General features: G+C 40.8%; 1 protein-coding gene and 2 long non-coding RNA genes across 4 annotated transcripts; 2 read left to right on the top strand and 1 right to left on the bottom strand.

Annotated features, from left to right (window-relative positions):
• Nucleotides 1-532: 532 nt before the first annotated feature.
• Nucleotides 533-24,226, bottom strand: LOC121704786. Its single transcript, XR_006030651.1, has 2 exons — nucleotides 24,158-24,226; nucleotides 533-729 (listed from the first exon to the last, which is right to left on the bottom strand). It is a non-coding gene; the product is annotated as an uncharacterized LOC121704786 (long non-coding RNA).
• On the top strand, nucleotides 10,350-27,227 carry LOC121704783. Of its 2 annotated transcripts, none has more exons than XM_042085253.1 (14): nucleotides 10,350-10,760; nucleotides 16,290-16,619; nucleotides 16,894-17,223; nucleotides 17,317-17,445; nucleotides 22,216-22,527; nucleotides 22,620-22,874; nucleotides 22,968-23,309; nucleotides 23,407-23,661; nucleotides 23,931-24,278; nucleotides 24,376-24,630; nucleotides 24,900-25,247; nucleotides 25,345-25,599; nucleotides 25,686-26,003; nucleotides 26,684-27,227. In XM_042085253.1, exons 1-14 carry the CDS (start codon nucleotides 10,712-10,714, stop codon nucleotides 26,839-26,841), a joined length of 3,684 nt encoding a protein of 1,227 aa, XP_041941187.1. In that variant the 5' UTR covers nucleotides 10,350-10,711; the 3' UTR covers nucleotides 26,842-27,227. The 2 variants fall into 2 exon arrangements, with proteins under 2 accessions (XP_041941187.1, XP_041941186.1); XM_042085252.1 differs by having other exon boundaries at nucleotides 16,287-16,619.
• LOC121704785 lies at nucleotides 12,254-14,478 on the top strand. The gene is made up of 4 exons (XR_006030650.1): nucleotides 12,254-12,527; nucleotides 13,223-13,284; nucleotides 14,027-14,201; nucleotides 14,282-14,478. It is a non-coding gene; the product is annotated as an uncharacterized LOC121704785 (long non-coding RNA).
• Nucleotides 27,228-27,358: the final 131 nt, after the last annotated feature.

Genomic DNA, 27,358 nt, shown 5'->3' with positions numbered 1-27,358 from the left:
CAAGGACATCACCTTTACTTACCACATTGAAAATATCGCTCCTGTTCAGAGCCTCACTGTAAAGTGGTTCAAACAACGCACTGTTGATGGAAGCACTATTCCACTGTTGGATGATGAACGACACCAGAGCAGCATCAGTATTGGTCCTCAAAATCTTACCAGTGACTACATGATTACTCCTCATATATCAGATAATGGAGCACAATATTGGTGTGAGGCAGAGCTGGATTATTATGGAGATTCAGCTTCAGCTGACTGCAGCACGTTCGTAACTCACAACGGATTTGGCTGGAATTCTACTCTTGGACCTGTAAGCAAAGTGAGGGATGTCCAAAATGTCACCTGGAGCGTGAAGAGCCTGACAGAGTGGTCAGTGAAACCCAAGTGTGTTATTGACACTGATTATGGGCAGTGTGGCCAAGACCTCAATGTTTCTGTTTATTGTAAGTCCAATATTGTCAATCAGTAACATAAAAAAATGTAAATGTTTACTAAGACCTGATATAATTAATCCATATTATCCCTTTTCCAGCTTTTCCAGATGTAATCACTATAACAGATAATACTACTAGAGCAATGGCTGAAGGCAAGGGCTACAGACTTTTTGGCCACATTGAAAACAGCACAGTCCAGCACCTGACCGTGAAGTGGTTCAAAGGAGACACACTTTTGACAACAGATAACAGACACCAAAGCAACAATGTGGGACCACAGACTGTTACCAGTGACCTCCTGATTGCTCCTAAAATATCAGATAATGGAACACAATTTTGGTGTGAAGCAGAGCTGGACTTAGGGCCAGGAGGACCCCCTAAACTGACTTCAGCCCCACTCACCATCATCGTGGCCTGACATTCACTTAAGCTCAGATGAATCATCCTGCAGGGCTTCAGTGATACATGTGATGTGTCATGCATTCTACTGTATCATCACAGGTGGCTGTCCAATTGACATCAGCCCTTCCACTCTGGTGGTGAGGTATGGAGATTCAGCCTCAGCTGACTGCCGTGTATTAATACCTCATAACGGAATTGGCTGGAATTCTACCCTTGGACCTGTAAGCAAAGTGAGGGATATCCAACATGTCACCTGGAGCGTGGAGAGCCTGACAGAGTGGTCAGTGAAGCCCAAGTGTGTCTTTGACACTGATGATGCAGTGTTCAAAACTTCTCAATGTCATTGTTTACCGTGAGTCTTACTTTTATGGTGCTCAAACAATCAGTCCAGGTAATACTTCAAAAGAATGTTCTCACATTCTCACATGTTTTCCACAGAGATGCCCAGCAGAATAACCCTGACAACAAATCATACTGGCAAAATGACTGCTGGCAAAGATTACATCTTTACTTGCCACATTCAAAACGTTGCTCCTGCTCAGAACCTGATCGTGATGTGGTTCAAAGGAGAGACTCTGCTGGGGGGACAGCACAAATATCAGGGCACCGTTGCGGGTCCCCAAAACTTGACCTTTGACCTCCGTATTCAATCCACAGCATGTGATGATGGAACACAGTACAGGTGTAAGGCACAGCTGAATCTTGGCCCTGGCTCACCTCCTCAAGTGAAGTCAAACCAGCGTGTCATTAACATACCTGGTGAGTTAAACATTTTTCAAGCTATAGTTATGTTTATGTATAACAGAGGGTTCTTTGTAAGCACGATAAGAATGTAGAATAAAATAATGCATATTTCACGCTTACTTTTTCATTAAATTTTGTTTATGTTGTGACCCAGCATGGCTCAAATTGGATATAGTACCCTTCATTCATGTTTTCTGTGTTTGTGAAAAAATAGATTCCTTTTTTATCTGAAAATGTCCCAAAAATGCTACAGGATTTTTTTTTTATTAAGTTAAATTTATTGTCATCATATAATTGACATTATAATTTCAGTAAAGCAAAGACTCGAACCTCAGAATTAAATGATTAATACGTTTAATTTAATCTCAAGTAGTAAATGTAGTACATATTGATTAAATATGTATGTAAATTACTAATTACTGGCCCATAGATCTCTCAAATTATCATCTAAATCTATATGTGCTGACATCTTTTAGACTGTTAATAGCCTACTGTTAATCTCTATACACATTATTGAATTATCTTAGTGAACAGCAAAACGTTCTTATCACATTTCATTATTTTGGGTGTGTGCAAAAGCTACTAAAAAGGAGGCCATTGATTTGACATACTCAGTTACATGCACAGTTACACAGGGTGTTGGAGGCCTACAGGTAATATGTATCCACTGAGGATCAAGGCCTATTTATCCTCAAACAAATGTTCTCCTCACAAACTGACTTAACCACCTAAACTGTTTTTCCACTTTATGCTGTTTAGAATGTTTCATGGGGAGACAATGTTCTTTAACATATTTATTTTTCTCTCTTGCAGCTGACTGGACAGCAACTATTACAATCGTTCTCATCATTATTCGTAATCGATCATACAATCGTAATCGTTCTCATCATTATTGGGGGCCAAGCAGCGAAGCTGCGCGGCAACCCACAGTTTTTGTACCTTTTCTTATTATTATTCCTCTCCTCTGGAAGTCTATGGCAGCCCATAGAACCGTACAGTAAAAAGTTGTGAAATTTGGCACATTCATTCCATACATTCCCATATTCCATTTCACAAATGTTCAAGTCTGAACCCCAGGCAGTCTAGCGCCACCAATGTGTCAAAGTTGGCGTTGCATCCATGCACTTAACTTTTGAACCGTATGTCCAATTTTGAACATCTATATATAGTTGGAACCCCTTGACGGACTTGAGTTCAATGACTCCTATTACGTTACTTTCCGCCATATTGGACCTCCGCCATATTGGATTTCATCAAAACCACTTAAAAGTTTTCATAGGTCACAAACTTCATCCAATTTTCACGAAACTTGACACAGATGATCTTCAGACCATGTCTCATAATTACATTGCCTTTGACACCCATACTCACAACTGGTCGCCAGTCACGACCAATCAAAATTGATTGCCAAACAGGAAGTGAACTCAGATCTCGGCAAGGCTTTCACATATCAAAACCAAACTCAGTACATGGACTCAGGACCCAATTAGGAGGAGGCTCAATACATTTCATGACTTTTGACCTACAGGTGGCGCTATAATTAACAAAACTACGTTTTGGCCTCTATGGGGTGATGTGTTTGAAATTAAAACATATTAGTGATCTCTGTTAATACTTTGGGAGGTCCTTAGGCTGACACATATCAACTTTTGACATTAACATAATTGATTGGACCGCCATATTGGATTTGATCAAAAACACTTAAAAGTTTTCACAGGTCACAAACTTCATCCAATTTTCACGAAACTTGACACAGATGATCTTCAGACCATGTCTCATAATTGCATTGCCTTTGACACCCATACTCAAAACTGGTCGCCAGTCACAACCAATCAAAATTGGCGGCGAAGCCACCAAACAGGAAGTGAACTCATATCTCGGCAAATCTTTCACATATCAAAACCAAACTCACTACATGGCCTCAGGACCCAATTAGGAGGAGGCTCAATAAATTTCATGGCTTTTGACCTACAGGTGGCGCTATAATTAACAAAAGTATGTTTTCGCCTCTATGGGGTGATGTGTTTGAAATTAAAACATTTTAGTTATCTCTGTTAATACTTTGGGAGGGCCTTAAGCTGACACATATCAGCTTTTGACATTAACATAATTGATTGGACCGCCATATTGGATTTCATCAAAAACCTTAAAACGTTTTCACAGGTCACAAATTTCATCCAATTTTCACGAAACTTGGCACAGATGATCTTCAGACCAACCGTCACAAACACATTGCTTTTTGGACCTTTATTCAAAACAAGTCAGTCGTGACGACCAATCGAAATTGGCGGCGAAGCCTCCAAACAGGAAGTGAAATGTTATCTCCGCCAAGCTTTCACGTATCAAAACCAAACTCGGTACATGGGCTCAGGACCCAATTAGGAGAAGGCTCAATAAATTTGGCGACCTTTGACCACTATGGGGGCGCTATAATCACAGGAAGTAGGCTCATATCTCAGCAACACTTTCACATATCAAAACCAAACTTGGTATATGGACTTGGAACCCCTCCCTGAGGACACACAATCAATTTGGTGACCTTCGACCACTAGGGGGGCGCTAGAGTTACAGGAAGTTAGCTCCCATCTCAGCAACGCTTTCACATATCAAAACCAAACTTGGTTCATAGACTTGGGACCCCATCCTGAGGACACACAAAACATTTGGTGTACTTTGACCACTAGGGGCGCTATAATTAGCAATACTTTCTCGCATCAACCTCAAACTTGGTACGTGGACTCGTGGTCACAACCTGAGGACGCACAATAAATTTGGTGACTTTTGAACACTAGGGGTGCTATAATTAGCAAGACTTTCTCGTATCAACACCAAACTTTGTACGTGGACTTATGAACACATCCTGAATAGCTACAATACATTTGGTGTCTTTTGACCACTAGGGAAAACTATGACTTGAATTAGGCTCATATCTTACTAACGCTTTCATGGATTGAAACCAAACTTTGTACATGGACTCAAGACCCAATCCCAATCAAATTCAATCCAATCCAATCAACAATCACATAAAGTAGGCTCATACCTCAGCAATCCCAATCCAGTCCAATCAAATCTAATCCAATCCAGTCCAATCCAGTCCAGTACAATCCAATCTAGTCCAGTCCAGTCCAATTCAATCCAATCCAATCAACAATCACTTGAAGTAGGCTCATATCTCAGCAATGCCAATCCAATCCAGTCCTGTCCAATCCAATCCAATCCAATCCAATCCCAATCCAATCCAGTCCAATTCAATCCAATCCAATCAACAATCACATGAAGTAGGCTCATATCTCAGCAATCCAAATCCAGTCCAATCAAATCTAATCCAGTCCAATCCAGTCCAGTCCAGTCCAGTCCAGTCCAATCCAATCCAATCCAGTCCAGTACAATCCAATCCAGTCCAGTCCAATTCAATCCAATCCAATCCAATCAACAATCACATGAAGTAGGCTCATATCTCAGCAATCCCATTCCAATCCAATCCAGTCCAGTCCAGTCCATTCCAATCCAATCCAATCCAATCCTGTCCAATTCAGTCCAGTCCAATCCCAATCCAATCCAGTCCAATTCAATCCAATCCAATCAACAATCACATGAAGTAGGTTCATATCTCAGCAATCCCAATCCAGTCCAATCAAATCTAATCCAGTCCAGTCCAATCCAGTCCAATCCAATCCAATCCAATCCAGTCCAGTACAATCCAATCTAATCCAGTCCAGTCCAGTCCAGTCCAATTCAATCCAATCCAATCAACAATCACATGAAGTAGTCTCATATATCAGCAATCCCAATCCAGTCCAATCAAACCAATCCAGTCCAGTCCAATCCAATGCAGTCCAATTAAATCCAATCCAATCAACAATCACATGAAGTAGGCTCATATCTCTGCAATCCCAATCCCAATCCAGTCCAGTCCAATCCAGTCCAGTCCAGTCCAGTCCAGTCCAATCCAATCTAATCCAGTCCAATTCAATCCAATGCATTCCAGTCCAGCCTTGTCTAGTCTAGTTTAGTCTAGTCCAGTCCAATCCCAACTTCTGCTTATTTGCTTGGCCCCCACATTGCTGCTTGCAGCTATATTTCTGATTTTATTGGTCCTGATACTTGCAATTCAATGCTTTAAAAGTAAACAGGGGAATTACAGCGTTGTGCAGACCCAGATCCCTCTGACGGAAACTCCCAATGGAAATGCATCAACACCAGGGGTAGACCTATAGATAATGCAGTCAGTGCAGCTACACTGAGACTGCCTGGGTGAACCCAGATGAGACTGCTAGCAAATTTGAATGTAGGTCTAATGTATATCTAAAACTGATAGTTCCGGTCCTTGATTATGATTGGCTGAATTGCGTTTGATGCCGTTGTAAAATCCAGCACAAACATACACCTTGACCGCATTCCATTCAATATTACTGCGCTATCATAACTTGATACAAAAGTAGCTACGTCTTGACGTTGCTTGGCAACCATTCAGATAGAGGAAATATATTTATTGGCGGAAGAATGATTATCTATGAATAAATCGTTACATTTCTTGTTGCTTTGCCTTTACTTTATGAAACTTTGCCAGGTATTTATAGCAACAGTTTTAGAAAAGCAATAAGCCACTCGAGTCTGTAGGTCTGTAGGTAAGGGGGTTTTAGGCACCCCCTACTGTGCAAATGTATATAGCTCATATGCAATATCTTTACATATCAAAGTATAGCTTACACACAAAACAATGTATGGAATGTATGTATGGAAAACCCAGGGTTCCCTTGAAAAAGAAATGTAAGATCTCAATGGGACCAACCTGGTAAAGTAAAGCTGAATAATGACACATTAACTGTAGGCTATTTCAAGTGAGGGGTGATGACTTGATGGTATCAGGGACTTCAGGGAAGAAGATTCTGTTCCTGTGTTATGTTTCTTTAAAAAACAATAAAATGACTGTTCCCCTGAAATCTTCTTAGTAATCCATGTTACCACATAAATGAATGTATATTCTTTGTATTCATTTAGGCTACTTATAGCCTAATTTGCCCACACACACACACACACACACACACACAAACACACACACGCATACACACAGCAAAATGACTGTATAAGAAGCAGTGTCAGTGGTGTGGTGCATTTAGAGTTCTGACGACTGGTTGCGGTGTTGCTACCTTGAAAGCAAGAGCTGAACCATGAAAGATTGCATTGTCATGCATGCATGGTTAGTCATGCATGGCATTTGTCACATGTACTTACACCGCAGGTAACAAGTAACATTGTAACTGATCATAACAATGAAGGACTTTATTTCCCATTAATAATATACTGTCTTTTATATTATTATATTGAAATTAGCCATACAGTAAGTGATGTGTTCAACCCTGGAAATGAGGCCATCTCTGAGCTTTGTAATATACTGCCACCTGTTGGTGACTAGAAACATTGCAACTGAACAAGCCACATGCGTCCAACACAATACAGAGGGTGGAAGGACATTGAAGAGAGGGAGTATTGGAAATGCCGTAGCAAAAGCGCTGTATAGCGGTATGAGTGATGGGACTAAAGTGACTGTTTAGAAACACCACCCCGCTAAAACTATGGAACCATTAGCCTACTCATTACTAAACTGAATGTATGCATCAATCAATGGAACCTGATTGAGCACTAGCATAGAAATTTCATTTTTGATATTAAAAATGAACAGTTTCATAAACATAAAATAAACAGTTTGAATTCTATGGACTGTAGGCCTATAGCCTTCACTCTAGCATGACCTCTAATCTCCTTTGTATGGCTTCTGTATCAGACAGAACTGGTAACAAGTTTTATTTTAAAACACAGCTCAGTTCATACTAAAGAAGGGAAGGTTTACAGAGCAAGTTTCTGATGAAATAGGTGTGGGTTGATTGTGACTTTCAGCTGTTGCTAGGCGGGTGTGGTTGGGCTAAACAAACCAAACAAGTGAATTTCCGTTTCGTGTCTTGTTCTTCTGTGGTATTGGAAAGGAAGTGACAGCCTAAGTATGTGTCATGTCCACATTCTAATTATGATGCATGCTCGTGGTCCAGGACAGTAGCTTGTATACCTACCACGCACTTCCATTTTTTCCCTCCTCTACCTTTTTCTTCAACCACCTCCTATCACACTTTGACTAGTACTTATAATGTCAGCACTCTCTAGTAGTATTGACAGATGCAGTAGTAATTCCTAGCGAAGGTCTCCCATGCACTGTAGCTTGAATGCTATTCTCTTGCTGTAGGTCGCTTAGGATAAAAGTGTCTGCTAAATTAAATAAATCTTAAGTATGTAGTAGAATGTGAAGATGTTCTTAATATCTTGGAACCACAATAGACAATAAACTCAGTTTTTCACCATCACACAAAAAACAATGAGAGACTGTCAGTCCAAAGCAAATTACAACTTTTATATTATATATCTTTGTGTGGTTATATATATAATTATGCATATATACACACAACACACTATATTGCCAAACGTATTGGGTCACCTGCCTTGACTCACATATAAACTGAAGTGACATCCCATTCTTAATCCATAGGGTTTAATATGATGTCGGTCCACCCTTTGCAGCTCTAGCAGCTTCAACTCTTCTAGGAAGGCTTTCCACAAGGTTTAGGAGTGTGTTTATGGGAATTTTTGACCATTCTTCTAGAAGCGCATTTGTGAGGCCACACACTAATGTTAGAGGGCAATTCCATGGAAAATGACATTTTTTGTAACATCCATAACGCCAATAAAATGTGATGGTATGGTATGATGTGAATGATTACATGAAATTTGAGCATTTGCTATTTTTGGCTGATGAATGTAAATGAGAAAAAATGCACAAAAAATGAATGTTATGATTCACATCATACAAATGCCAAGGCATTTCACTGGCGTTATGGACGTGACAAAAAGTCCATTTTCCGTGGAATTGCCCTAGACGAGAAGGGCACTCAGTGTCCGCTCTTCATCCCAAAGGTAGAACACCTAGGGTTGAGGTCAGGAGTCTGTGTGTGTGTGTGTGTGTGTGTGTGTGTGTGTGTGTTTATGTGTGTGTGTGTTTATGCGTGTGTGTATGTGTGTGTGTGTGTGTGTGTGTGTTTATGTGTGTGCCTGCATGTGTGTGCATATATCTTTATGTGTGTGTTTGCGTGTGTTCATGTGTGTGTGCGCACACACACTAAATGTACACATATATTAATTTATTGTATGGTCCCCCATGAACGGAATTCCATGACTTGGCATGCATTCAGAGGGTGACATAATGATCCTACTCTGAACCTGTCAGCCAAAGATACCTGGGATTACAATGCCTTTTTGCTTTTTCATTTTTAACTAAGTGGCGCTATACCGGTACATCAAAGGAGTAGATATGGGATGGGTTGACATGGCCCCTAGAGGCCAACATACCAAAACAAATGGGTCATCCTAGGCCCTACAGTTCTCGATATATTCACAGAAAACTGTGTCCGGCCATCTACAGGCCAGTTGGTGTACAGTCAAATGTACACATAATTCATTTATTGTGTGGCCCCCACCATGAACGGATTTCCGCGAAACTTGGCATGCATTCAGAGGGTGTCATAATGATCCTACACCTCCAATGTTGGGCAGTTTTGTTGTTGACACAACATTACTGAAGAATAAAAAATAAAAAAATCCTGAAGAAAAAAAAAAATAAACCTATATGACCACCGCTTGGCTGACTTCGCCAGAAACAGAGCAGAACTGCACTAACTCTTGTGACCAACTGTAAGCCACACGATTGCAACAAAAGTGCCAGAGCCGTGAGAGCTGTCAAGCTGAACGTTGGGTTACCAGAAGTGCGTAAAACAAAAGATGGCACAGACGTGTGCAGCCTCTAACAGAAAACAGCACACACCTGTGAGTTGGGCAGGAGGCAGACACCCAGTGTTGCCATGCTCTCAGCTATATCACAAGCTGCTTTCAGACATAGGTGTAAGTCTGCATGTTCTGCGGATATCAAGCGGTTGGGCCGTATATCTGAACAACATAGCTGGACATTTGGGACTCCGAACTTAGCCGGCTCTTACACTACTCCCCTTCTAGTATTTCCGACGGACAATATGTAAATGAGCTCATGTCTGAACGAAGCGAAGAACATGCAGAGATTCTGTTCATGTGCATGTGCATGTTCAACCACGTTCAACTTGTTCAACCACACAGAGATTCTGTTCATGTCCATCAGTGTCGTTCACACATAATGTCCGTATGTAAGCATCATATCTGAATCAGCCGAAGGGTCGGACATCCATTTGACAATGATCCTGCAGAGGACATCTCTGAAAGCAGCTATAGCCATCAGTCTACAGGGGTGGGGATTTGGGGTAAAAGTGACAGTGATATTTCACTGAAGAGCAATACCCTGTGTCCACAGCTGCCCCTCTCCCATACTTGGAATCCTGAAGTCTGATCACACAGCACAGTCAGTCAGGACTCTCTCCACACTGCCATTTGAAAACCTGGGCTGCTTCACATTTAAGATCTGTCAGACAAGTGGAAAAGAATGCTGACAACCACTTCTGAGGCAACCATTCTGTGACACAAGCATCATCTTGCATCAGGAAGATAGACACCCACAAAACCTATATCTTAAGACCAGGGCTGAACTTCAGTGAAAGCAATTTATACTTAATTTATTACAAACCACAATCCATGCACTTGTAAGAGGTGGAATGAAACATTTTACTTTAGTGTGTTTATCTACCTCTGCATCTTTGTGTGGTTTTTGTTCTATTCTGTCGTTCTGCTATCTGATGAACTGCCTTGCAGACATATGAAAGTTCTATCATGTGATTCATTTACATACAGCCTTCCCTTCTCACATTGATACAGTATGTCATTCTTAAAGTAAAGACTTAATGGCAACTAAGCACACAGCAGGAAGCCCCAGCACAGTCATGCTCCACAGCTACTCTTCATAGCAGACTCAGGACTTCCTCTTTGGTTTCTTCATATTTCCGTAGCCAAAGCCATGCTCTCACCGTCTGATCACTGAGAGATCGAAAAGGAGATTTGGATTCAGAATACAATTGGGTTTATGCTGAAACTACTACGGAGGTTCCAAGGGCTAAGAGTCTCTTATTAACCTACCCATAGGCCCTTAGGCATCTCTGAACTTCAGTATGTCTCTTCAGCACATGGACCTTTGGATCATCTTTCTGTTCGCCAGTGGTGAGTCCCCTGTTGCTTTTGTAGATGCCCCATGTTGGCAATATGAAATACTGTTCGGTTGTGTCTGCCATCGATAAATCACAATAAGGGTCTGAACTTTATATGGGTTTTTGTTGCCTTGGTGAACACTGGCCTGTTGGTGCAGGACTGCGGTTGCATACGTGTGGCTTCTTTTACATCATGAGTTGAAGATGTCCCAGCTACGTTTTAATATGCGCCACTGCTTAATAAGGACAGAGGTAGAGTGTAATGTGTCACTGTGGTTTGAATCTGTATTGATCATTTGTAAAACTGTGATATTATCAGAAGTCTCATAGTTTGACTACTTTTATTTAAGGGTAGGACATAATGTTCTTCATTCAGCTGACAACATTGCCTTTGGATGGTGATGGGGGGGGTGTAGGTGGCTGGGTGGTGTCAGGCACTGTCAGGGTGTGGACCAGTAGCTAGTGGTTAACACAGGATTTTGAAAGCAAACAGAGCTACCGATATAATTCTGTCATTGGGTGGACAGATGCACACATAAATATTCTGCAGTTTAAAGTAAACTGTGCCATCAGAGTTGTCTGTGCGTAGTCTGATCCTGTATCATCACTGCTAAACATGCCCTCCTAACAAATTAACCATAACCATAGCCATAACCATAATTATGCCACACACCAGCATCAGCCCTGTTCAATCATTTTTGATTAGTAATCTTATATGAATACTATATATATTATCCTATTTTGGGACATGCTAGTAAGACTGCAGGAACACAATAGAGGGCAAGGATATAATTACAGAATATCACAGAAGTATTATACACTACAGTATAACAAGGCCATAGTTCTTAGTTATTTTTCTGTAGCCTAAGGGTTTAGCAGCTTAGCTCTGAGAAGCAGTGATGGTGATAAAGCAGTGATGATAATAAGGATAGCCAAGCCCCCCCCCCCCCCGAAAAAAAAACAAAACAAAAAAACACTCAACTCTTTCACCAGCCACTAAAATTATTAAAATGTGCTACTGTCCAACTATCCATGATTAAAATGTGCTACTGCCCAACTTGATCTAACTACACTGTGTAGCCTACATAATCTGATTTTAGGCTACAGATATGTAGGCTATATTTAACATTTATTTTCTATTTGGTCTGTTATGAAATCATGCCCATTTAACCACAGCTCAGTTTTAAGAAACTTAAATACATGCATGCTTAGCATTTTGTGAAAAGAAATCATTAAGGCTACATTGACAAAGTCTTAACCGTGAGCTGCCTGTATATTCTCTGATTCTAATATTTACAGATATCTAGGCGATGTAAGCACAGCTCAGTTTTAAGAAATGCAGCCGAAAGACCATGTTGAATTTTGCTATAATTTATTTCAAAACCGGATTACTCTGGAACAGCTAACTATACACGGGAATGCATTACACCTTTGTGTTCGGTAAGGTCTGCTGTTTATTCTGATATATGGTTTGTCATGTGTTGTGTGAAGAGTGTGTAGGCCTACACTGTTAAATGTGGCTGTAGGTTTTGCAGTACAGTACAGCTAAATTCTACAGTATGATACAATATCATGTCTTTACAGCACAGTGTTGTAGTTAATGTTGCATTCTGGGTAATATTATTGACGCGGGAATATATTACAGTACATTTCCCCGCATACTGTAACTTTGCTGCCACCTTGCTGTAATATCGAGAACGAAGTTCTGCCAACCCGACGACTTTACTCCTCTTCTGAAGACATGACCCATAGTGGAATGAGCGCAAGTCATTGAAATTTGGTGAGTTTGGTTTTCGCATTCATTAAGTAGTTTCACCCCGGCATTGTGTAGATTTTTGTTTAGTAAAAAGACGAGCATAGCTTGTTTGCTGGTATTAAAGCTGGTGTCGATAGCAAAGTATTGTCTCTGGCTTAAGCATAGCTAGCTTTAACAACAAGGTAGGCATAGCCTATTTGTTTAAATTAATCATCTAGTCCTCTTTATGCCTTTCTTTTAACTTGTGTAAGTTTAAAGTTAAAAATATCGACTTGTCGTTGAAAAGTATTGTCTGTTGTTATTACCAGCTAACTTCAAGGACTAGCCTAAGTAAATTGAAAACGATGTCGACGACTCTCGTCCCCACTTAGAGCAGACATTGACGATTCTCGTCAGATATTTTAGCACTTCAAAACTAATAGTAAATGTATTTGCCCCTTTTTAATAGTTGTCTTCTATAATTTATTTTTCCATTTTACTATCCTGGCGACATACGTCTGTATATTGTGAGGTCTGTCACATAGCCCGTTGGCTCTCGTCTAAGCACAGCTAACCCTAGTTTTAATTACAGTAACAGCAAGGTAGGCCTATTTGTTTAAACTAAGATCATCTAGTCTTCTTTATGCAGGCATCTAACATTTCATTTTTTGTAAGTAATAGCATGACAAATTAACAAACTGTAATGCACATGTTTTTTTGTTTTGTTTTGTTTTATACAGTTCACTGAAGCCGAGGTAGAGGGGCACGAGAGATTGCCTGACACCCAGACTCATTATGGTTGGTAAGTATGTTTTTCCTCTTCATTTGTATGTAAACTTTATTATTTAGCAATGGAATGGTTTTATAAAAGCCATATAACACTTGTGGTTGTGAGGTTGTTCTTGGATCTCCTTATGTGTGTGGTTACCTTTGTCTGAACTACACCGGAGAGGATATCCACGAACAACCTCACTCCCACTTGTGTTACATTGCATAAATATTATTAATATTCATTAATCTGAATTTGATAGAATATGGGTATGGGTATTCCACTGCTTTTTTTTAAGGATCCCTGGTTAGCAGAATCTTGGTACTATCTTTTTGCAGTCTCTTCCACAGTTTGGCAGCTATAGTTGGGTTCTGAAACTATCTCTGTACCTCTGTTCTTTGAGTCTGGTGAGTGCTGCTGGTAGGTAAAAGAACCACAGCATTTGGGACAACAGTGACCAAATTTGCTAATGCTAACAGATGAAAATGAAACTTCTTTGCCCTTATCAGTTAGTGCTGGCTGATGTTTCACCATTTGGTCTATGTTGTACCAAGTCTTGTAGTTTTCATACCTTCTGACAGCACTTAGTAATGTGAAACAACAGGGTTATGGGTTGGTTGACTCCAGATAATACCTTAAACCACTGCTTTGTCATCAAGGATTTTCATATATTCTCTATAGGGTGTACATCTGAACTCGGTCTGTTACTTCATTGTTTCAGTTTTCAGTATTTTTGAAGTTCGTGTTCAAAATAAAGTACATTGTTTTTTTTTAGGACCCTCGCTCATGACAGCAAAAAGATGGATGGTGTCCATTGAAGGAAGAGTTGCTATTACATTCACTGGATCAGACAGTTTTCCTGCTGCTTTCGCCACTCTTTTTGCATCGTATTACGTCTTAAACATGGAATACCAAGAGTCAGCTGCATGCACTTTGGAGCTTGTTCAAAGGTAAGTTATATTCTATATGTTTTATTTTTATCAATTATAAAATTATAGACTGGAAGTTAAAATGTAATCTCACATTATAGATTTCTGGTGAGAATTAATCCGGAAGATGGAAAGAAATGCACAGCCCGACAGGGAGTGAGCAAGAAGACCGGACGAATTGTCCAGAAAAAAGCACCACCCATCAACTCCCACGTTAATAACTTCATTCGCTCCTTGCTGGACTTTGAATGGCAGACCTCTAACTAAGCAGTTACATCTAACAGGTTGTGTGTGTGTGTGTGTGTGTGAGAGAGAGAGGGGAGGGGGGGGGTTAAATGTTTGTGTGTGCATGTATGTATGTGATACCACTTGTGTGAGCAGCTCAGAGAAGAAAGGGGAAAAAAAGCAGGGGAGAGAGGTGTCTTTGAGTGATGTTTGTATCAGTGAGTGGGTGGGGGTGGGGACTGATTTACTTGTTTCAGACTTTTGAGTTAAAATAGTTCTGCTTTAAACATTACACTAGATTGTGTGTGACGTCACAGTGCCAGATGAAAAACAAAATGAAAAAAGATGAGAAGGAAGGTGTGTGTGTGTGTGTGTGTATACGTGGAGGAGAACCTGTTTCAAACTTTTGTTTGTTTAAATACTTGAAGTAATACAAGTTCTGTTTGAAACTTGACAGTCTGCTCTGTACTTTTTAAAATGTAAAATTATTGAAGCAACAACTGTTCAAAATGTTGCCTTTGCATGAGTAAGAAGAGTGACTCTCGTTAATGGTTTTAATGCAATATGTGTGTGTGAGTGTGTGTGTGTGTGTGTGTGTGTGTGTGTGTGGCTATAGGTAGAGGAGGACCTGTGTCTCAAACTAATGTAATTAGTTGTTTAAATACTTGATTAAATACTAGCTCTGCTTTAAACTAAAATAATTGAAGCAACACCTTAATGTGGAAATCGTTGCCTTTGCAGAGAGTCTCGGTCGGTCGCTCTCTGTGTAGCAAAAGTTAATGATATTGTAGTGTTTCAGTGTTTTTAATGTGTTTCAGTGTTTCAGCTTGTGTAAAATGAATGAAATATCTTCAAGAATGATAAATAAAAGATTGTTTTGTGTGACTTAACATTTCACTTGTTTAGATACTTATACTGAATATTGTTATTATAATATGTAAGTGTTGGTTGATAGATAAATACATTAATTAATAAATAAATGCAATTGAGGAATACTAAATTAAATTAAAAAACAAAAACAAAACAGTAACGGTAACAAAAAACAGTACTGTACTGTATAGTACAGTACAGTACAACCTTGTAGTAAAACAGCAATCACATGATTACTGTAAACTGTATTACAGTACTGTATCGCACCTTAATTCTACGGTAAAGTTCTGGCAACCGTGCTGCCTGTACTGTACTGTAATTTTACAGGGAATTTTCTAAGAGTGTACGATATTCCACCGAGACGAATGGATGTGGAGATGGGCGCAGAGAATAATTATTAAATCGCTTGAAGTTATTTTTCTCGCGAACTGTTTATCACAGCAAACAGTGGCTAGCTAGCACCGTTTAAACGCTGAGAAAAGGCTCTTTCATGTGACACATGTGTGATGAGTAGCCTACTTCTCGAGGAGTTCAACAGAGAAGAATGGGTGAATTTGGACACACTTCATGCTTGAAGTAAAGCTGCAGCGCTGCATGCTGCGCAGGAGACTGCGGCTCACTAGTAATTATAGGTAACTTCAAATCAGCGCGATTTACCCTTATAGGCCACTGCACATTACAAGATCTGTACGAGATGATCCTCAGCACTGAAGTGAGAAATGATTTAACTCTTTGTGTAGCGCATGTGAGCGCTTTTCCCCCCATTTCAACCTGAATATTGGTGCGGACATTTCAGTCGTAATTTGACATTGGTGTGGACACGTCCTTCGGTCCCCACGCAAATCTACGCCCCTGAGGATAGCAAACTAAGCAAGTTAATGTGTAGTTTCTCAATCTCATTAGTGGTACTAGTATCATTCATGTTAGCGAATAGTAGTACTAATAGTTTGCCTTCATTCTGACTTTAGTCCTACTTGAAACCAGTGAAGTCTGACTTACTGTTTCTTTCAGCAGTGGCCAGTGACAGGTGCCCTCCTGCATCTCTGCAGCTGCATCCATCTGAACTGGTGGTGGAATATGGGGGATCACTCGAAGTTAACTGCACATCTCTTAATAACAGTGCAGTAAAATGGCAGATACGTCCAGATCTCAATGACTTGATGGAGCCCTATGACCTATGGAACACACGGTGGACAGTAGAAAACCTGCAAGAATGGGACATAGAAGCACAATGCATTCTAATTCTGAATAATAGTCTGACTGATGATCTGATTATGATTGATGATCTGACTGATAATCTGACTGATTTTCAGTGCTATGAAAACCTATCTTTAACAGTCTACAGTAAGTGCACAACATTAATACTACTTAAAACTAGTGTGTGTGCAGTTATTCTTAAATATCATTTAAACCATTTTTAAAAAATCATGTTAAATATCTACATATTTTCATATTATATATATTTCATATATTATCACTTGATCTGGAAAAACTTCAAACACTGAATTTCTTTGCTGATTGTTTACCAGATTAATATATGCTTAAAATTTTGCTTGATGGGATCCAGTGTATCCAGTAGCCTAATAAAGGTGAAAACTGAAATGATTTCCTCTTGCAGAGGCTCCTGAAAATGTATCCATCACTCTTGTGAACCACACCGAGGTAATGGGTGATGGCAGACAATATGAACTCCAGTGTGACGTCTTGGATGTTGCTCCAGTTCAGAACCTAACTGTACGATGGTACAGAGAAAATGTCACTGTGAATGAATCTCGATTCACGGATACTGAGAGGGGTCCACGTAATGTATCGGCTTCCCTCCTGATCTCTCCAACCCGAGAGGACGATGGAGTTCTGTACCGGTGTGAAGCAGAGCTAGATCTGGGACCACTGGGACCAAACCCACCTCTTACACGCTCATTTGATCAGCTACAAATCACTGTGAAAAGTATGTTTTCTGCCCTCTTAGACTTTTCCCTTTTCACTATTGCACTGCTGACAAATACAGAGATTTTGAACATTCTACCTTATACTTTCTCAGAGGATTTGTCTCTGTGGAGTGATGCAGAAAGGACTGCCGTGCCAACAATGCCAACGTCAGCGATCACAACCACCGCCACTGTAACCACAGGCACAACTGGGGTCCCAACATCAACTCCTCTACCAGACAGTAAGTCAGTCCATCTGAAAACAGGACAGCATGCCACACTTTCAACAACACGTTACATTTATTTTCTAGACACTCAAAGTGTGTGTCTGTGTGTGTGTGTGCATGCGTGCGTGCATGTGGGTGTGTTTATGTGTGTGTGTGTGAGTGTGTGCGTGAGTGCATTTATTTGTGTCTGTGCGTGCCTGTGTGTGTGCATGTGTGTGTTTATGTGTGTGTGTGTGTGAGAGTTCGTGTGTCAGTGCATTTATGTGTGTCTGTGCGTGCCTGTGTGTGTGCATGCAGTTTTGAACCTGACAGCCAAAGATACCTGCGATTACAATGCCTCGTTTTTGCCTTTTCATTTTTAACATGGTGGAGCTATACCTCAAATAGGTGGATATAGGATGGGTTGACATGGCCCCTTGAGACCAACATGCAAAAAGGTGGTCATCCTAGGCCCTACGTTTCTCGAGGTATTCACAGAAAACTGTGTCCGGTCTACCCTCCTTTCAGGGGGCCCAGTGCATCGGGTGGGCGACGGAAAAACACAAAAACAATAGTTCCGTGTCATCCTTGTGTGGCTACAAGCCCACCTAGTTACATGCAGCCAGGTGGCCCAGAAATAGTTGACAGGAATGTACTGGGGGGAAAAAACTCTGACTAAACCTATATGATCACCACTTCGCTAGCACGGTGGTCGTAATAAAACAGAGTAAAGTCTTCACTAACTAGATGTACCGCATAGCGGTACAAAATATGATTGCCGCTCAGTCCTGTACATCCGTTCCGCGAAAATAAATCACACTAATCAATTTGTCTCCATCTTCTACCCCACCCCCCACTCTTGAAACTTTTGTGTATGCTTGTTTGGAATGTGTGTTTGCGGGCCGCACACAAAGTAGCCTACTGGCGCTGCAAAGGTGAATAGATTTGTAGCACTTGCCAAAAAAATTGTAGCATTGTTATAAAACCTTTAAAATATCTAAACAATCACAAGTAAGGCAGTTCATCACAGTCCATCCATTGCAACTGGACTGATGAAAGGTACACCTGTAGGCTACATTGTATTTGGGAAAAGCAGAAGGTAGCAGCATAATGTATTTATTTATTTATTATTAAACAAAACAATCCCTGTCAGTTGCCGTTTTCAACAGCTATCAAGAAGAGAGGTCATGTCATGGATTTTTGTGAATGTTTCTTCTTCTACATATGCATAACTTTAGTCATCTAGTTCATATGATATTCAGCTTTATTGTCAATGCACAAATTAAATACCAGTAGTCTAAAACAAAATGCCGTTTTACCCAGTGGTGCAAATAACTGACATGTCCAAAAGGGCCTTCATGAAACGCGTTGCTAGACTGTTCATACACATTTTAACGGGCCAAGTTGAAGAGCTACTGTCCGTTATTGTTTGTGCAAATAATATGCTGATTTATGTTCCCTTGCATTTTGCAACTGGTTAGTCTGGCTTTCGCCAAACCAAGCTCAATCTTTTAAGAAATCGAAAAGGAATCGCCGGCATTTCAGGCTGAGTTCACCCAGCCTAGTCCATGGTAGGCGCCCGATAGAAATATTGTTTAATTTTGCGATTGAGATATCCACGCGCACTGGCGCCCCCCCTGCGACGTGTTCGCCCCCGGTTTCAGAGCTAGGCCTATTATTCAAAATGCATAGAGGGAGTTATGACAAAACCGTGACTGTTAACAAACTATAAGCTATATAAGGTAGGCCCTATGCTAGGCCTATTACACAACATAAATTGTCACTATGCTGGCGACCCAAATCAAATCTCCTTTGGGAACCAATGGCTTACAGTATCAAGCGGACTTAAGCTGCCACCTCTTGTCGAAAAGTTAATAGTTTTGCATATCAGCAGCTGTGTGAATCACGGAAAGCGACACTTCTAAATGGAACCAAACCCACTGTACAGTAGCTCAAGGTCTGTGGCTAAAGCAGCCATAATGAAAGCGTTATCATTGTTTGGATACTTTACACACACGTGTTTTTTAATCGCATAGACTACTACTACCAAGCTGGAATCAAAGCACATCGACTCCCCTCTCACACCCTAAACACGCACTTCGAACAAACAAAAAACGTCTCAGTCTCACGGTATTGCCATAGGCAAAACTGTATTGGACCGGTGTAACGTTGGTACTAAATCATCCATCGCAATCGCAGAATGATTTTTGTAGCACGTGCAACAAATATGTGTACCGCCCTGCCCTGGATGCATCGGCTGGCTGGGGCACCTACGCCGGCGACCCGGGTTCGATTCCCGCCCCGTGGTCCTTTCCGGATCCCACCCCGACTCTCTCCCACTCGCTTCCTGTCATTCTCTACTGTCCTGTAAATTAAAGGCATAAAAGGCCAAAAAAATATATTTAAAAAAAAACAATAATTCTACATTGCTGCGAGTTGACACAAATTATTCAATTTATGCAGTTTCAGTCCTAGTTACTTTACTTTGAGCCATGCTCTTCCTTACTTGAATCACCTTTGAAAATAGAGTATTGAAGTAGCCTATATGGGTGTTTGGGAATGAACATAGACTCAGATGCTTTTTGAGACTTTGAGCTAAATGTCCCAGCCCGGTGTTTAGGATGCATCATAGACAGGTTATCTTTCAGGTAGCCTATATATTTTCCATTAGAAAACCATCACGTAGCAAACGTGTTGTGGCTAACTCACTTAGCTCCTGTTAGTAGCCTAGATTATGGTCATAAGCAAATGAGATGACAAAGTCAAAGTCAAAGTCAAAGTCAGCTTTATTGTCAATTTCTTCACATGTTCCAGACATACAAAGAGATCGAAATTACGTTTCTCACTATCCCACGGTGAAGACAAGACATATTTTACCAATTTAGGTCCACAGACAAACATAACATTCAAGTAAACAAAAAAGTAAGTAAATAAGTAAATAAGAGGGCACATATAATAATGAAAAAATAAGAGCAGCAAAATTTGGTTGAAATTATGCATAGACAGTCAATAAAATACTAGTGCAAAGTCAGGCCAATAAAAGGCCTGGGTAGTTCTGTTTGACCTAAGTAAGAAAGAAAGTGGCATAGTGGTGCAAGTTATGTAAGAGCAGCAGAAGTGTTGTGTTTTCAGGACAACAACACCAAGTTGTAAAGTGTACAAGTGTGCAAGTGGAGTAGTGCAGGCGGCCATTGTGGGTCCAATGTCCAGGATGTTATGTAGCTGAGGGTGGAGGGGGGAGAGGAGGGAGAGAGTTCAGCATCCTTACAGCTTGGTGTATGAAGCTGTTGGTGAGTCTGGTAGTGCGGGAGCGCAGGCTTCTGTACCTCTTCCCAGAGGGCAGTAGATCAAACAGATTGTGAGCGGGGTGACTTGCATCACTCACAATTTTGGTCGCCTTGCGGGTAAGGTGGGTGGTGTAAATGTCCTTCAGGGAGGGGAGTGAAGCACCAATAATCCTTCCAGCTGTGTTCACTATGCGCTGCAGGGCTTTCCTGTTGTATTCAGTGCAGCTTCCGCCCCACACAGCGATACAGCTGGAGAGGATGCTCTCAATGGTGCCTCGGTAGAATGTGGTCATGATGGCTGGTGGAGCACTTGCTCGCCTGAGTTTCCGCAGGAAGTACTGCTGCTCTCTCCACCACAGCACCGTCGATGGTCAGTGGCAGGTGTTGGGTGGAGACAGTCGAAAGAAGCAATTAGTGCTGTTATCAATTTTCTTGGTGGCCTATAACCGCATTTATGGTTTTCGACAAATACATCAATAATCAAATTGGCCTCCATCACTCAACCAATGCTAACAAATTATTTTACCTAGCCTACTCTAGGCTATTGATATAACTTAAGATTAACATAGCCTACCTGCAGTAAAAACCAAGCATGTCCGATAAAAATTCTCAGATTTATTTCGGCTTCAAGAAGAAATGGGAATTACATGTCATGCAGAAATCATCCTACTTTAGAGTTCTCTGTGGTAAACTACAGTCTTGTCCTTGTAGGAAGCATAGTGTCTTTCCAACCCACTTTCCAAAAAAAATTATGTCTCACTGCAACGATGCGCCATCTGGTGGACAAACGACTACGTGACGCCAATACTGGAAATGCAGCCAAATTATTATGATGAATATTTGGTTTTCCTTTAATCCTACTGAATTTGAAATTATGTATCGCCCGTTGTAATTGAAATTATGTATCGCCCGTTGCCACGGCTCAGGTAGTTATTTAGGAAAAACTGCATTTTTTGGGTTTCGGGGGGCCCAGCGCGGGGGGGAGTGGCCCCCAGGGACCAAACAAAATTCATGTGCCCCGGTGGTTCGGTGTCCCGGGTATCGTTGACCAAAAATTCAGGAAGTAGATGACAGAATAAAAAAAAAAAAAAAATTGACAATCCCTATATGACCGCTTCGTTAGCTTCGCTAGCGGCGGCCGGTCATAATTATACTAATCAGATTCCGTCACCATAAAACATTTTTGTTTTAGATTCAGCAAACCAAGAAAACATATTGGATTCTTATTTACCTGACACAGATCCTGTAGTGATGACAACTAGCTAGATGACAACAAACATAAATGTATTTTCACTCTTTGGATTGGATGCACTATTGGATTTTCTACCTTTTAATTTCTGCCATCCTTCAACTGATGTTGGTAAAAACTAATGAATCAAAAACAACTACCACTATTTTCACCAATAACCAATATCTACCAATAATATACTGCCTAAATGTAACAAAACATCAGAAGCATACCATGCCATACATACATACACAGAGTCCTTATTGTGTTTTTCTCTCTTTCTTTCTGCAGTCCTGTCAAACATCGATATTGTGGCGGTTTCTCCTGGGCCGATGGCTGTGGGCAAAAATTACACCCTGTCATGCCACATCGAAATCCCCCAATCTGTTGGCAATGTCACCGTGAAGATGTATATAGGACAGGTTCTGCTGAACACAGAAATAATAGAGAACTGGGGGGATAGAAATATAACCAGTGATTTCCTGTACACAGCCCTTATAAAACATAATGGGGAAAAATACCAGTGTGTTGTAGAGTTCCAGCAACCAGGAAAGGAGTCTTTTCTTGAACACAAATCAAACACCCTCAACATTGATGTGTACAGTAAGTTGCTATTGCGCTCAGTTAATTTGCGAAACTCATCTGAGACCTGTGAGATGTGATGAAGCTGTAATTGTCCCACTGTGTTCCTATAGGTGGCTGTCCAGTTGCAATCAATCCCTCTACTCTGGTGGTGAGGTATGGAGGTCCTGCTTCGTCCACCTGTCGTTCACTCGTACCCATCGACGGCATGGGCTGGGAGTCCCCTGTGGGGGCTGTGGGTATGGAGGAGGGAGTCACTGAGCTCAACTGGACGGTGAAGGAGCTGAGAGAGTGGACAGTGACTCCACAATGCTTCATTAACAGGGAGGAGGGACAGTGCACAAAAGAACTTTCTGTTGTAGCTTTCAGTGAGTTCCATTGTCACCAACTGTTTAGTTCAAAGATGAAGTACTTGCTTAGCAACTTAACAAAAATATAATTTTTCAATGTGCCTTTCACAGCAACTCCGGACAGTTTGACCATTACCACAAAACGTCATAGTACAATGGCTGTGGGCAAGGACAACACCCTCACTTGCCACATTGGAAATATCGCTCCTGTTCAGAGCCTCACTGTAAAATGGTTTAAACAAGTACCTGTTGATGGAAGCACTGTTCCACTGTCGGATGATGAACGACACCAGAGCAGCATCAGTATTGGTCCTCAAAATCTTACCAGCGACTACATGATTACTCCTCATATATCAGATAATGGAACACAATATTGGTGTGAGGCAGAGCTGGACTTAGGGCCAGGAGGACCCCCTAAACTGACTTCAGCCCCACTCACCATCATCGTGTACAGTAAGTTGGCCTGACATTCACTTAAGCTCAGATGAATCCTCCTGCAGGGCTTCAGTGATACGTGTGATGTGTCATGCATTCTACTGTATCATCACAGGTGGCTGTCCGATTGACATCAGTCCTTCCACTCTGGTGGTGAGGTATGGAGATTCAGCTTCAGCTGACTGCAGCACGTTCGTAACTCACAACGGAATTGGCTGGAATTCTACTCTTGGACCTGTAAGCAAAGTGAGGGATGTCCAAAATGTCACCTGGAGGGTGGAGAGCCTGACAGAGTGGTCAGTGAAGCCCAAGTGTGTTATTGACACTGATTATGGGCAGTGTGGCCAAGACCTCAATGTTTCTGTTTATTGTAAGTCCAATATTGTCAATCAGTAACATAAAAAATGTAAATGTTTACAAAGACCTGATATAATTACAGTGCATGAAAATGCACTGTACTGTTCTTCCTAGGCAACTTCTTATTAGAGTGCATGAAAATCCTAGCATCACCGTAGTAACCATCTCTGTATTATCTATTTTAACTATACATGATATTTTACATCACAACTTTTGCATTTTCATGCACTGGTAATTCCTTGGAATTGCATTTCTAGTTAATCCATATTGTCCTTTTTACAGCTATTCCAGATGTTATCACTCTAACAGCGAATATTGCTGGAGCAATGGCTGAAGGCAAGACCTACAGCCTTTTTTGCCACATTGAAAACATTGCTCCTGTTCAGAACCTCACTGTAAAGTGGTTCAAACGACACACTGTTTATGGAAGCACTGTTGAAAGGATGTTGATGGATGACCCAAAACACCAGAGCATCAGCAGTATTAGTTCACAAAATATTACCAGTGACCTCCTGATTGCTCCTAAAATATCAGATAATGGAGCACAATATTGGTGTGAGGCAGAGCTGGACTTAGGGCCAGGAGGACCCCCTAAACTGACTTCAGCCCCACTCACCATCATCGTGTACAGTAAGTTGGCCTGACATTCACTTAAGCTCAGATGAATCATCCTGCAGGGCTTCAGTGATACGTGTGATGTGTCATGCATTCTACTGTATCATCACAGGTGGCTGTCCGATTGACATCAGTCCTTCCACTCTGGTGGTGAGGTATGGAGATTCAGCTTCAGCTGACTGCCGTGCATTAATACCTCACAACGGAATTGGCTGGAATTCTACTCTTGGACCTGTAAGCAAAGTGAGGGATATCCAACATGTCACCTGGAACGTGGAGAGCCTGACAGAGTGGTCAGTGAAGCCCAAGTGTGTCATTGACACTGATGATGAGCAGTGTGGCCAAGACCTCAATGTTTCTGTTTATTGTAAGTCCAATATTGTCAATCAGTAACATAAAAAATGTAAATGTTTACAAAGACCTGATATAATTACAGTGCATGAAAATGCACTGTACTGTTCTTCCTAGGCAACTTCTTATTAGAGTGCATGAAAATTCTAGCATCACCGTAGTAACCATCTCTGTATTATCTATTTTAACTATACATGATATTTTACATCACAACTTTTGCATTTTCATGCACTGGTAATTCCTTGGAATTGCATTTCTAGTTAATCCATATTGTCCTTTTTACAGCTATTCCAGATGTTATCACTCTAACAGCGAATATTGCTGGAGCAATGGCTGAAGGCAAGACCTACAGCCTTTTTTGCCACATTGAAAACATTGCTCCTGTTCAGAACCTCACTGTAAAGTGGTTCGAACGACACACTGTTTATGGAAGCACTGTTGAAAGGATGTTGATGGATGACCCAAAACACCAGAGCATCAGCAGTATTAGTTCACAAAATATTACCAGTGACCTCCTGATTGCTCCTAAAATATCAGATAATGGAGCACAATATTGGTGTGAGGCAGAGCTGGACTTAGGGCCAGGAGGACCCCCTAAACTGACTTCAGCCCCACTCACCATAATCGTGTACAGTAAGTTGGCCTGACATTCACTTAAGCTCAGATGAATCATCCTGCAGGGCTTCAGTGATACGTGTGATGTGTCATGCATTCTGCTAAATTACCACAGGTGGCTGTCCGATTGACATCAGCCCTTTCCCTCTGGTGGTGAGGTATGGAGATTCAGCTTCAGCTGACTGCCGTGCATTAATACCTCACAACGGAATTGGCTGGAATTCTACTCTTGAACCTGTAAGCAAAGTGAGGGATATCCAACATGTCACCTGGAACGTGGAGAGCCTGACAGAGTGGTCAGTGAAGCCCAAGTGTGTCATTGACACTGATGATGGGCAGTGTTCAAAACTGCTCAATGTCATTGTTTACCGTGAGTCTTACTTTTATGGTGCTCAAACAATCAGTCCAGGTAATACTTCAAAAGAATGTTCTCACATTCTCACATATTTTCCACAGAGATGCCCAGCAGAATAACCCTGACAACAAATCATACTGGCAAAATGACTGCTGGCAAAGATTACATCTTTACTTGCCACATTCAAAACGTTGCTCCTGCTCAGAACCTGATCGTGATGTGGTTCAAAGGACAGACTCTGCTGAACGAACCGCACAAATATCAGGGCACCGGTGCGGGTCCCCAAAACTTGACCTTTGACCTTCGTATTCAACCCACTGCATCTGATGATGGAGCACAGTACAGGTGTAAGGCACAGCTGGATCTTGGCCCTGGCTTGCTTGAAGTCGAATCAAACCATCGTGTCATTAACATACCTGGTGAGTAAAAAATGTTCATGCTTTATGTTTATGTAGAACAGAGGGTTCTTTGTAAGCACGATAAGAATGTGTTTGTTTTTTTATCTGAAAATGTCCCAAAAATGCTACAGGATTTTTTTTTTTATTAAGTTACATTTATTGTCATCATATAATTGACATTATAATTTCTTGCCTCAAAATTGAATGATTAATAAGTTATGAAATTTCTGTAAATTTCTTCAGTTCATTTCATCTCAAGTAGTTAATGTAGTAAATCAAATTATCATCTAAATCTAGACTGACATCTTTCAGACTGTTATAGCCTACTGTTAATCTCTATACACATTATTAAATTATCTTAGTGAACAGCAAAACGTTCTTATCCCATTTCATTATTTTGGGTGTGTGCAAAAGCTACTAAAAAGGAGGCCATTGATTTGACAACAGAGGGCACTGTTCAGCAAGTTTTGAAATGTATGCATACTCAGTTACATGCACAGTTACACAGGGTGTTGGAGGCCTACAGGTAATATGTATCCACTGAGGACTGAAGCCTATTTATCCTCAAACAAATGTTTTCCTCACGGTCTGGGACAAACTGACTTAACCACCTAAACTGATTTCCCACTTTATGCTGTTTAGAATGTTTCATGGGCAGATAATGTCCTTTAACATAACATATTTATTTTTCTCTCTTGCAGCTGACTGGACAACCACTATTATAATAATCTTTCTCATCTTTGTTCTTATTATATTGGTCCTGATACTTGCATTTCGATACTTAAAAAGTAAACAGGGGAATTACAGCGTTGTGCAGACCCATATCCCTCTGACTGAAACTCCCAATGGAAATGCATGAACACCAGTCAGTGCAGCTACACTGAGACAGCCTGACTGAACCTAGATGAACCTGTTTGAGCAAATTTGAATGTAGGCCTAATGTATATAATGTACAGTACAGCTATAACTTACATACAAAACAACATATAGAAAAAATTATGTATACTGTATGTATGGAATGTATGTATGGAAAACCCAGGGTTCCCTTGAAAAAGATATGTAAGATCTCAATGGGACTCACCTGTTAAAGTAAAGGATAAATAAATAGGCCTAACAAATCTGAATAATGACACACTAATGCAGAAGGGAAAAAGTGTTGTCCACCAAATGTCTAAAACGTTTGCACAGTAGTCCAGGGTACTATGACTGATTTTACATTATTAATAAACAGTTGGAAATGGAAAAAACTAGCCTGTTGTATATGTGTTCTTTGTTTACACATCCCAGCAGCTTGTTAATTCGGCACTAGCTAGTAGATACATGCTGTTATATTTTTGGTTGATTCTTCAAGAAAAATGTTTAATGTTTGGGGGGGG

This window comes from Alosa sapidissima, chromosome 3 (assembly GCF_018492685.1).
Source record: "Alosa sapidissima isolate fAloSap1 chromosome 3, fAloSap1.pri, whole genome shotgun sequence".
NCBI lineage: Eukaryota > Metazoa > Chordata > Actinopteri > Clupeiformes > Clupeidae > Alosa > Alosa sapidissima.
This window is presented reverse-complemented; position numbering and strand designations above follow the sequence as displayed.

Excerpts from the sequence above, each read along its gene's own strand:
- LOC121704783 (XM_042085252.1), top strand. The coding sequence starts at position 10,712 with ATGTCTCTTCAGCACATGGACCTTTGGATCATCTTTCTGTTCGCCAGT. Across the intron at positions 16,620-16,893 it reads CCTATCTTTAACAGTCTACA|AGGCTCCTGAAAATGTATCC; the intron begins GTAAGTGCACAA and ends TTCCTCTTGCAG. Across the intron at positions 23,662-23,930 it reads CCTCAATGTTTCTGTTTATT|CTATTCCAGATGTTATCACT; the intron begins GTAAGTCCAATA and ends TCCTTTTTACAG.